General features: G+C 43.2%; 1 protein-coding gene across 1 annotated transcript in view; it reads right to left on the bottom strand.

Annotated features, from left to right (window-relative positions):
• Nucleotides 1-8399, bottom strand: part of LOC106613460 (E3 ubiquitin-protein ligase RNF220) — a 51612-nt gene extending 43213 nt beyond the window's left edge. Inside the window, exons 1-2 of the mRNA XM_045687339.1 lie at nt 8102-8399; nt 4986-5728 (exon numbers count right to left, since the gene is read on the bottom strand). Of these exons, the coding sequence (XP_045543295.1) occupies nt 4986-5601 (616 nt within the window). The 5' untranslated portion in view covers nt 5602-5728; nt 8102-8399. The remainder of the gene's footprint in view (nt 1-4985; nt 5729-8101) is intronic.
• Between the last annotated feature and the right edge of the window lie 4763 nt (nt 8400-13162).

A 13162-nucleotide genomic window follows, 5' to 3' on the forward strand; every position in this document is an offset into this window, starting at 1 on the left:
GCGTTGCACTCCAGGGCTTTGTTCACCAGATGTGTTCAGTGTTCAAGAGTCGTTTACGGTATGTTATACAAGCCTGTGACGGGATTCAAGGTAACACCAACCTGCCTGTACAGAATCAGTATCCCATAGATTAATCGTAGGCTACTTCCTAAATGACACCCTATTCTCATAGGCCTCCCAAAGTAATGCACTTTGTAGGGAATAAGGCTTTTGGGACACAGATTTTGACTTGGCACAGGGATTACTTCATATGTGATGCTTTATGGGTTTAGTTGGTTCCAGACACAGTTTCCATATTGTGTGTGTGTGTGTGTGTGTGTGTGTGTGTGTGTGTGTGTGTGTGTGTGTGTGTGTGTGTGTGTGTGTGTGTGTGTGTGTGTGTGTGTGTGTGTGTGTGTGTGTGTGTGTGTGTGTGTGTGTGTGTGTGTGCGTGTGCATGCGTGCGCACTTGTCTATCACCTATATGTGTGTGTGTGTGTGTGTGTGTGTGTGTGTGTGTGTGTGTGTGTGTGTGTGTGTGTGTGTGTGTGTGTGTGTGTGTGTGTGTGTGTGTGTGCTGTGTGTGTGTGCGTGTGTGTGTGCGTGCGTGCGCACTTGTCTATCACCTATGTGTGTGTGTGTGTGTGTGTGTGTGTGTGTGTGTGTGTGTGTGTGTGTGTGCGTGTGCGTGCGTGCGCACTTGTCTATCACCTATGAGTGTGTGTGTGTGTGTGTGTGTGTGTGTGTGTGTGTGTGTGTGTGTGTGTGTGTGTGTGTGTGTGTGTGTGTGTGTGTGTGTGTGTGTGTGTGTGTGTGTGTGTGTGTGTGCGCGCTGAGTGTGTTCATACAGTGTGTGTGGTGCGGGTGCAAGGTAGACTGCCACTTATCAAAGCTGTGGGTCCTCATTCAATAACTGGGAGGCATGTTATCCAGTGCAGCTGTCCAGCTGAGGGTGTATTGAGTGAAGCCTCCTATAAGACACAGTTTACATCTAGCTGACAACCCAGGGGAGGAGATCAACAGGAACCACTCGATGCTCATGCATACACATCTATCTGCTCTGTTCTCTATTCCCAAGATGTGGTCTCTCACACACGCACCCATACACACGCATAGACGCACACACAAACACGCTCAGACGCAGACACACACACACACACACACACACACACACACACACACACACACACACACACACACACACACAAACACGCTCAGACGCAGACACACACAGACACACGCACACACAGACACACACGCACACACACACACACACACACCTGCTCATTTCATTTTTTAATTATTCTACCAACCGCTTCTCTCACATGCTTACGTTTACTATTCATATATCTAGACGCACCAGCTGAGTCTAGTTATCCGAACTCTCCCTTACAGTAACTGAAGCTCGCCACCACACTGTGTGTTAACCACGCAGGGAATCACAGGAAGATCAACACTGTCTGTCTGGGATCTTGAAAGCTGTGTTAGGACGTGGTGTTTTGTCATTCTCTTCCTCTGTTCCCACTTCTGTTCTTGTACCCCTTTAGTTACAGCTCAAGTTTGAAACATCTCCCTGAGGAAAATAAGCACGATTCGCCTCGCTGGAGACATCTGCCCTTTGAAAGAGAGAGGCTGTTTGAACAGCTGTCACATCCCACTGCTCGTCTGAACATCTTCAGATGAAACAGAGAACGTCTGGGGCCGTATGTATCTCAGCTTCTGATCTTGGATCAGGTCCCCCCCCCCCATCCATGTAGTCATCCGTTGTTATCTAAAATGTGATCCTAAATTATACTCTGAGACGGTTGATACATATGGCCCCTAGGGTAATGTTGTGGTTTGGATACTAGAGGAGACGTCAACAAGCAACACAACGATACAGAAGACAACAGACAAACCCAGCAAGGATTGCCACATCAAGCCTGTCTGGCCAAAGCAGGTAGAACCATTTTAAACTGATACACTCGCACAAAATATCCCCATTCACAGTGAGATACTGTAGGTAGACATCCACTGGAGAGTGTACGCGAATGGATGAATCTCTAAGCACATAGAAGCTGATAGAACAGAGAGAGATACCTGTATATAAAGAATGCCTGTGAACAAATGTGCTGCTTTTTTCTGTGCGTTTTCTGTGTTCATTATGATGTATAGGTCACGCATTTCAAGATGTAGGCTACGTTATGTACATGTACTGTATTGTGTCATGTATTGTCATGTATGGGCCAGGTTGTCTACATAGCAACCAAAGAGTTCCATCCCCGAAGATTTGAAGCTTAACACTTAAGACTTTGGTCCTGAAGTGGCTGCCTGTTAGTCAGTCAAGAGGAACCAAACGTCAGCCTTTTGAAAAGTCCTGGGAGTTCAATTGCATTAAAGCCCTTAGTTTGCCTGAGCTTCGATAAAATTGGATAAAGCAGGAAAAGCTGCTTCCATCACTCAGAATTCATTTTCCCCAAACTGATTTGAGCTGCATAGTACCCACTATGGGTTGGGAAACCCTATTCTGCCCCTGTCCATCTCTGTACTTTAATCAAATTATCCTCTATGTTTGGAGGTAATATAAACTAGGTTTGTCATGATACCAGTATCGCGATTCTAGGAAGGAAGGAAGGAAGGGAAACAAAACATGAAGTGGACTTACTTTCTTGAGGAAAACAGTCCTAATGTTGGAAAAATCTGCTTTATGTTGTCACCAATGTTCCCTATAAGCTGTGCATGGGCCCGCAGCTCTCCTGGGACTGCCGCACAGAAGAAATATCAGCCTGCACAAAGAAGCACGAGATTGAACTTCACTCAACTTTCTAGTTTCCCCTATAGTTAACACTATCAATGTTTCCCTTTACTGTGCGAATTGTCAATGAATCAACGCAATACTAGCCACTTTCAATGCAACATACCGAAACAAAACAAACTATACAATATATTTTCTTGTAGGCAGAACGCATTGGAGTAGGATTCTATTGCATTGACAGGCACGACTCAGGCCCATACTCTACACAGACCTGTGCGCCATAACCACTCAGAGCTGCAGTATGCAAATTGACCATTGCCATATATGGATCTGTGCCATTCACTTTGAACTGGACTGTGTTTACAGCATGAGCAGTCATGAGTTGATGCGCTTGTTTTGAGATCAAAGTGAGAGCTGCATGTAGCCAGGTGTGTACATTTGTTCATGTTCTTTGCTAGTACGTGAGCCCAGGTATAGCTAATTAGGCAGAGGGTAGCATCATTTGTCTGACTCTTTGTAATAATGGTATGGGAATAATAATAAATCGTTTTTTGTAAAGTGGTTTCTTGCATCAAACAACACAATATTTTCAGTCACCTCCTTGTCTGAAGGACAAGTGGATAAACAGGTTAATGTCAAGCTCTGCATGTTTTTTTCTAAAGTCTCATGGAATGCAGGCCTACATTGAACACCACACATCGGCTGCTACTGTAGGCTGAATGATAGAACACTTATGTCCATGTTAAAACGTTATGGGATGAAGTTGCACAGAATTTTCACAACGTTCAAGTTTGCGCTCAGCAGACCTGGAATTTGCTCAGTGCCTAAAAAAATGAGAGGGAACATCGGTTGTCACCAAGAGTCACGTTTGTTTATTTTGCAAGCTATAGCACCCAATTGTTACAACACTAATTTAAGAACACACACACGAGTGCAAGCGTACACACATGCACGCACACACACAGCCACGCATGCGCGCACACACACACACCTGTTTGGCATCTTTCCTATCCTGTCCTTATTTGGGGCTTCATTATTGGGATTCCTGCCACTCTGTCTCCCAGGCAGCATCCACCCTGTCCCTGTTATTCAACCAGCAGCATGTTGTCAAAACCAAGAAGTTTTCTCAAAGTCACACACACACACACACACACACACACACACACACACACACACACACACACACACACACACACACACACACACACACACACACACACACACACACACACACACACACACACACACACACACACACAAACTTTTCTCAAGACAACTCATCCAAGCGCCAGGCCTTGATGTGTGGGATGAAACGTTTCTTTAAGGTGATATGGGGGATATCACCCCTCTTCCCCGCTCCATCCTCCCTCCATCCTTCCCCCATCTCTCCCTCTCCCTCTCTCTCTCACTCTCTCTCTCTCTCTCTCTCTCTCACTCTCTCTCTCCTCACTCATTGTCATTATTTTCAACATGGCCCTCCTCTGATCTACTAAGGATTGTTGGGTCCTCTTTCTACGGGGGATTTCGATGTCAGGCGCCACCTTGACGGCCGCGAGGGGGTTTGATTTCCCATCATGCTTTGTGGTGGCGTGTCTACCTTCCTTCCCGCTCTTTGGAGGTGGAGGCGAGGGGAGGCGAACGCTGTTGTGCCCCCGCACCATTGGGCAATTATCCTCTAGCATAATAAGGAGTGGCTCTCGCCCTGCCGCTCTGACTGACACCTCTCCTCCTTATTTGTCAACAAATCAGATGGCTCATCACGGCGTGGGTGGCCATATTGAGCTAAGGGTGTCGTTTGTGGAGCTGAGCGTCGCATCGTCTCTCGCTCCCCTTCTCTCGCTCTCTGTCACCTCGTTATCTCTGACAGGGTGTCGCTTGCTCAAACTTCCCCTCCTTTGTCATCTCTTCATACTTGTGTCTGTGTTCAACCAGAATGACAAAAACTATATTCAGTGTAGGTACTAATGTTCATTTTGTGACCAATGACCAGAAACATGGACTAGTGGCTGTTTTCCACCAAGTGTCACATACTTTGCACAACCAGGAAAAAACTTTGGTTAGGATTATCAAAGAGTTAAAAAGGGCACACTCCATAAAGACACACATACACTGACAGGATGCAGGCCATAACTGTCAAAGATTTCAACCCTGGATTCGATCGATTGTATTGAAACCATGGATTTTTAAAAGAGTGCAATGCGCACAATTCTTATATGACAACATATAAATGTGTTATGATGAGCAGTACACATGACAATAGGGCGATACTCACAGCCTTCCTTACGGTCCTCAGGACTAGACAAGGCCTCACTGTCTGACAGCAGGCCAGACACCGCAAACAACTTCCTCCCAGAATCCTCAGCGGCTTTGAGCGACCACGGCGAACCAGAGAGAATACGCCCTCCTCCAAACTCATACTGCTTCCTTTCCGAGTCGGTATAGCAGCCCTTGAGCCTCTTAGCAGGGGTGAAGGCTGACTGATAACCCCTGACCTCCCTCTCCTCAGGCGGGGAGGAGAAGGGTCTGAAGGCCCCTACCCCGCTGTGGTTGAGCATCCCTAGAGATGAGCAGTCCAGGTTGGGGGGGTGGAACTGGGGGTGGAGGTGGAGCAGGGAGGCAGGGAAGTCTCTGGCGGGGAAGGTGCCATGGCTGGAGACGGGCCCCTGGCGGTGGTACATGGAGGCAAATGTGTAGGAACCGGAGGGGAAGGGGAGGTGGAGGTCCTTCTCAGAGATGGGGACACCGAAAGGCCGTGGGGCCTGGCAGGGGATGGAGGAATCGTGGCCAGCCTCGGCTGTGGAGGCCAGCACCATCAGGGCTGGGGAGGCCAGGGGATTGGGCAGGTAGGAGGAGCTGTCCATCTTAAAGGAGGGCCGGTGGAGGTCCATCCAATCCACGCCTCCCTTAGTCCTATAGAGGGAGGGACTGGTCAGGGGGAAGGGCTGAGTGTTGGTGTGCTTTGAAGATGATGAGGTCAAGGTGGAATAACTTCACTGTGAGTCCATTCTCATAGGGCTATATAAGGAGAGAAGAGCATTGATTATCCAAATACAATTGTCAAGAATGAGGGGTATTTAAGAAAGAGATATGGAAGACAAAAAGAGAACGATGACTCTCACAGCGAACTAATGCAAATGCGGAATAATAACGTTAAAATAAAACATGTGCAAAATGATTTTTTTGTACATCTGGACAATTCTGTTAAGGAATACTTTGATAGCACTGGAAAAACTGTGTTTGTTATTTGTAACTGAGAATATATTTAATTAAATGAAGCTAAAATAAAACACGAAATATAGCAAAACATATAGCAGAACATATTGTAATAATTAATATAATGTAAATAAAATCTTGAAATGATGGTGTAGTTTACGGGGTATTTGTTTATGACTCATTAATAGCCTATCAGTCCATATGTCTGCAATCTGTCCAATATCAAAAAAAGATTATGATGATCATCACAGTAAATAGGGAAATGTGGCTGTCAATTGAATACTTCTTTTCTTTTTTTTCCTACGATATTTCTATGTGAAACAGCAGTTATTGTAAAATTAATATTCTATGACAAGTTAATGAAATATGAATCCAATAGAAAATATTTGAATACTCTTACATTTCCATGTGATTGACACTACATCTTATCGATTGATCTTGGGATGAAATTTGTTTTGGTGTGGCCCGCATAAAACGTTATAAAATAATCCCAATATTGGTGTCTAACAAAAGATCATTCTAAAATCTAATTGTACAGCTGTTCAAGAGGACTGTGAAACGAATAATTCATGTTTTTCGATGTTAAAGTTTCTGAAATTAACTCATTTGTAGGCTAAAGAATAATATCTGAACAGCAGTTTTATTTAATTGAAAACGATCTTTAGTTATGAAAGAGAGAGTTTTGTTATTGATAATCTACCCTTTTATTGAACAGTAGCTAGGTTTCTATCCAATTGGCGACAGATTTTCATGCGAATATTCTAAAATCCGCATTAAAACAAGATGCGCATTTTCCCACCGGAGATGTGTTTCCATCTAATTGACTTGTTGCAGATAAAAGGCTGTGCGTGATCACATAGTGCACATGAAAAAAAAACTTTTGAGGTTAAACTCCCATATGCAGAATCAAAAATACAAGTGTAATTAGTTTCCATCTAATTTTGTATTATACTGATGGTTTTCTCACCCCGAAAAAACTGTGCGTTATATAGCGAGTGTGCCAGATCTGGTACTGGCATGTGCGCTCGAGCCAACAGCGCGCAGATACCGCTTTTGGCTAGAGCGCACGTATACCCCTACATCCCTCAATCTCAACTCTGGACCTCGAAGCCAGTGCCACTGCGTTTTTTCATTGTACCCTTCTAATCCGGGACTGATTTAGACCTGGGTGCAATTCATTATCAGATAGAACAGAAAACCAGCAGACTCCGGACTTGGTTGGGTAAGAGTTGAAACACCCATGGCCTACATGATTCGATTTTTACGGTCAACAGAGCAAGATGTATTTTATTTGTCAAACGGCAGCCAAGCATCGATGATCATATCACCAGCATGACCCTCCATATTTGGAAAAGACATCAAGCTCATCTTGCACGTTCACCCACCCCTGCTAAGTTCATCATCATATATTTAATCTGTAGCCTAATAAACTGCATGCTTTCACGACGACATCGCGTGACTCACATTTTTACTGTATGAATGTGCACAATTCTAAACTTCTGTTAAACGAAAAGCAATACAATCACATGAAGGACACCGCGTGCCAACTGCGTTCATGGCTTGTGCTCCCGGTGAATTTTGAACCCCTAGCATACTCATTCCAACAAGTGTTATAACATCCCTCAGACCCCTTTCGAGAAATTATTTCATTTTCATTTATTTGATGCATTATATATTTCGACGTAACACGCCAGGGTAAGTTGGAAATATTTCAAGCAACAAAAAAAAACTCATCCGGGACAACCGGCCGTTCCATGTATTTGATCTGTTCAGAGCTAGCTCACCTGATTAAGCTTGTCAACTAAGCAGCAAGACCTTGAGGCGAATCAGAGCTAGTTCAGGGCTACAACAAAATTGTGAAACGGCTCGTTGTCCCCGAGGAAGAGATTTGAGAACCGCGCAAGATGTTGGACAACTGAATGCCCAACAAACATCTTGAAAAGTAGGCTATTCAAATTAATAAACGCTAACCCCAATTTGCGTGAAACATGACAGCGGTCTCCAAGAGCAAATATCTGATCTTGTCAAACATTTAGCCAGATAGGCCCTAATGATAAATGATAATAATTCATAGGATATTGCATGAAGGTCTTACAAGAAGCCAACAAAATGTAATTTAACCCATTAGCCCTACCATAACAATTTTACAGGAAAAGTTGCCTATAGCCTACTTACCTAGTTAAAAGCTGTCTTGGACTTGTTTTAGCCACACAGCGAACACTTTCTCTAGTTCGAATGTCAGCTGATGGTCGACACTTTATTCCGTCCGAGAGAAACACAAAAGAGAAACACGCGCTTGCAAAGATCGAGATTATTTCCAAGTATTATTTTTTTTTTGCAGTAAAATGTAAGCTTGGCTACAGTAATTTTTTTTCTCTCACATGGAAAGACCAGTTTGAATTGTAAGATAAGAAGTGGCACAAGGTGAGGACGAAGCGAAGCTCACAGGGCTGCGGCTGCTGCTGCTCAGAGGCTTTCCGCGCTTCGAATGACGATCCCCTCTTCCTTCTCCTTACCCTAGCCTATCTCTCTCCTCCGAGTCACTCTCCCGAGAGGGTCTGCGACCTGCCTTCAGAATGTGCAATGTTACCCTCAGTAGGTTACTAGCCTCTATCCTCCACATGCAATTGGAAAATGTTCTGAAATGTGATTAAACCGTTATCAAACTGTCTTAAAAATAATTCAGCGTTCTGTCAGAGCCAACAAATAAGTCACATGCAAGACCATTCGAATCCTTAGAACAAGATGCTTTAGTCCTGATTTTAAATGTGCGGTATATTTTAGATCCAAAACACACATACACGTCCAGGTACAGATATTGTCTCACTGTATGAATAGTTAGTTGCAGGATAGGACCCTGCATAACCTTTGAGATTTTACATTTGTCATTTTTTTCCATGCACCCAAATGACACATTTTGTACATTTCAGTATAATGAACTACTAGGCTACTTAAGTGTAACCGTGACAGTATAGGCTGGGGACTGAGGAAAGTCATTCACCTTAAAAATGACCGACACTGGACAGTCCTAGGTCCAGGCTTACTAAGATGCATAAAAGGTCTGTCTCACATGTTAAGGAAAAGAAATGGACATTTCTACAAAACTGTGAAGGGGAGAGGATAGAGTTCTCTCCTTTCCTATATTCAGTACAGGTCTGCTTAGTTTGATTTCCATGTCCTGTGTTTTTGATTTGGCAAAACATCCTTAAGGGGATTACAATGCAAAAATAATAATTTAATACTGTATTTATTGGGTGTCTGATTTTTATTGACTGAGGACATAGGCCATGTAGCCTACCTCCATCAGCTTAAAACTCTCAAGGATTAGCCCCTTTAAAAAAAATGTTTTGCCTAAAATGACATACCCAAATCTAACTGCCTGTAGCTCAGGCCCTGAAGCAAAAATATGCATATTCTTAGTACCATTTGAAAGGAAACACTTTGATGTTTATGGAAATGTGAAAGGAATGTAGTAGAATTTAACACAATAGATCTGGTAAAAGATAATACAAAGAAAAAAACAACTGTTCTTTTGTATTTTTTTGTACAGTCATCTTTGACGTGCAAGAGAAAGGCCATAATGTATTATTCCAGCCCAGGTGCAATTTAGATTTTGGCCACTAGATGGCATCAGTGTATGTGCAAAATGTTAGACTGATCCAATGAACCATTGCATTTCTGTTAAAAAAATTGTATCAAGACTTCCCAAATGTGCCTAATTTGTTTATTAATAACTTTTCGTGTTCAAAAAACTCTCCTCAAACAATAGCATGGTATTATTTCACTGCACTGTCCAATTTACTTCTGTAAATTGGACAGTGCAGTTAGATTAACAAGAATTTAAGCTTTCCATGTCCTGGGAAATGTTCTTACAACCTCACTTACAACCTCATGCTAATTGCATTAGCCTACGTTAGCTCAACCGTTCCATGGAAGGGACACCGATTAAATATACTTGAGCGTTCCATTATAGAAGAAACCCACATATGATTTAACACTGTTGGATGGCATAACTCGAGAAAATCACAAATCACTCTTAATGTGTTTTTACCAGTATTGGTATCGCTTAAAGACTTTTTGGGAATAATGTAATTGAAATAATTCCGTCTTCCCCTGAGCCAATCCAGAGGTTCCGTTGGGCTAATCTAATGTGACATGCAATTTTGTGTCTCTGACGGTCCGACTATTGCTTCCCCTCAGGTCTCAGTCTGTAATGAACAGCCATTTGAGCACCAGCGAGCTCCTGTGGAGAGACCTCTGAGACTGGGAATGGGAGGGTTGGGAATATTTGGGAATGTCACAATCAAAGAGAAGATGGGGGGGAAATTACTTTTGGTGGACATTTGGAATGGTAGGTCCAATGTGGCATTACTTGGCATGTGACAGAAAATCTAAGAATGCATTGCCTTGCCACATGCCGGCTTTAAAAACGGTCCCCGAAATTGGTAGCTTTTCCATTATAATTTTATAGAGAAATTCAATCCCCACTGTACCCTATGTTGTCTACTATCATAAAGTTGAACTCTTCACTCACCCCTTCCAGTCCTCAAACCCTTCACTGCCCACCCCAGTTTCTGAGGGGAAATAGGGAGGCAGACAGCAAACTGACTTTTACGGGAATATAAAGAGGGGACATCAGACTGACTGGCTGCCTCTCTGTCTCACCTCCAGATTTACAGTATGTGACATGCCTTGATGTGGGGTCTGACATGGGATGGTCGTTACTTCAGTAAGGGAATTGTGCTAGCTGGTCTGTGATGTTTTTTAAGGGTTAGACTCACCGACCATACTGCACCGGATAAATGGGGTTTACCGATATATAAATGGCCATTCCAGCATTAGCCACCTTTGGAAGTCTGGAAAACATAGAGACTGTTTAACATTAGACTCACAGTTCTACGTGATTGAATGAACCATTTAATTTACAAGGCACTGCCAAATTCCAATTTTGCCCATGGCTGGAAATGACTGGTTAGTGAACATCCAAACAGACACACACCATCCTGTTAACAGCTGGCTTATACCCCTCCGTCCTATTATCCCCTTCCACAGGGACGGACTGGGACCAGAAATCGTCCTGGGTATTTGTAACACACCGGTCCCTATTTTTCCTCGAGGTGCCCACACCAGCCCATTTGTTTTCCTCGAGGCCCCCATTATTAGACAAATAACGATTATTCTGAGAAAGCAACGACAATCTAGATGGGCCCACTGGGCTAAATATGGACCAGCCCATCTGGCATTTGCCTAAACTGCCCTATGGCCAGTCTGTTTCTGCCCTTCCATCCTTCACAGACCACTTGTGGCTCTGGGTGGTGGTGATCCTTGCCTTGAGTGTCCTGCAGGCCCACTCAAGTGTAATGATGTCCCTGCCTTTGCCAGGTTATGGCACAGTGGCACTAGGGCCTGTCCTGTATTGGCCGGGGGTGTACTGCACTGACTGGCGCCAATAATAAATTGTCACCCCCAGCCACAGAATCTGACTGGTCAGTCAGCAGCAGCCAATTAAAGGGCTGCCTGGGCAGCAGAGAATGATGTGATGTGATGTTGATTGGATGTCTTCATTTGTGGCAGGTTGTGAGTCATTTGGCTGGCTCATGTTCATCCCTTCTGGAGGCAGTCATTTTAATCCGTTTGACCACATACTTGTTTACAATACGTGCATCGTCAATTTCGATAAGCCTACATTTTGAATGGCTCTTATAGTTTACATGATGTAAATATTCCTAGCAACTGCTGTAGTATTAACCAATATTTATATAAATTAAAATGAGCTTGTACGGTAAACTCAGCTCATAGAGTAACAGCATTGTCGTGACTTTACTTTCATTAATATAAAGACAGTTAATTATCTAATCACCTAACTATGTTTAATTGTCACCCGTTTAAATTAATCATGTAACAATTAACTCATTAGGATTTGGGGCACCACGAGAGCGGTTCTTTAAAGAGTTACCATCTACTGAATTAAATTCTAAAGGTCTATCACATCCATAAACAGTCAACTTATTTAACATAACCTTGTGTCATATTGTTATTCTGAACAATCGAAATCTCCTGCATCTGCAAACCTCCTGGACTGACACAATATGGCTGCTTGTTACAAAAGACATGGAGAGGGTGAGAGAGAGAGAGGGACAGAGACATAATACTTTGGTACATTTAGAAACTACTCTCACAGTAATCATATACTTTGCACACAAACCGCCGCCCTTTGAGCAAGAAATCATGAATGTATTTACGTGAAATGTCTTGGTTCTTTGTGTATTTCTGTTGGAACCAGGCCACCTTGGAAAGTGAGTTGGGCCTTTTTGCTGCATGCTTGTAAGGCTCTGATTATCCAAAAGGGGTCCCCACCTGTCTTCTACTGTTGTTCTCCTCTGCAATTGTCCGGTATCCAGTGACTTTCCGTGTAGTCCTGAACAGAACTAGAGTTTATTCTACTTCCATTCGCTCTGGAAGATGCTTCTTTGAAGATAGGCTAGCCAGCCCTGTCGATGGTTCCCAGTGGGGTGATGAGAGTAGCATACTATGGTGGTTTGAGAAGAGTAGTAGAATGGTCACACGTAAGTTCACTTTTCTAGAGACTTTACTTAGGACAGCTAATCAGCCGTACCAGTGATTGTCCGGGAGGTGACTTTATCGTCTCTACCTCGTGTTGAGATTCAGAGTTCGAACCCCTTTGGACATGAGCTGCAGCTCCACGTCTCTCTGGTCTAATATTTTTATTCTTAACCCATAATTATATACAGTTTGTTCAAAAGGGCGGTTCCATCAGGCTGACACGCTCTCTGACCTCACTTAAGAGGGCGGTGACTACTTACTTGTACAAAGTTATAAAAACTATTTCCTCTTATAGTTTCTAAAATCACATCTCTCTCTTATAAAAACACTTTCATAATTTTTTATATACTGCTCAAAAAAATAAAGGGAACACTTAAACAACACATCCTAGATCTGAATGAAAGAAATAATCTTATTAAATACTTTTTTCTTTACATAGTTGAATGTGCTGACAACAAAATCACACAAAAAGAATCAATGGAAATCCAATTTATCAACCCATGGAGGTCTGGATTTGGAGTCACACTCAAAATTAAAGTTGAAAACCACACTACAGGCTGATCCAACTTTGATGTAATGTCCTTAAAACAAGTCAAAATGAGGCTCAGTAATGCGTGTGGCCTCCACGTGCCTGTATGACCTCCCTACAATGCCTGGGCATGCTCCTGATGA

Source organism: Salmo salar, chromosome ssa10, assembly GCF_905237065.1.
Source record: "Salmo salar chromosome ssa10, Ssal_v3.1, whole genome shotgun sequence".
Classification (NCBI taxonomy): domain Eukaryota; kingdom Metazoa; phylum Chordata; class Actinopteri; order Salmoniformes; family Salmonidae; genus Salmo; species Salmo salar.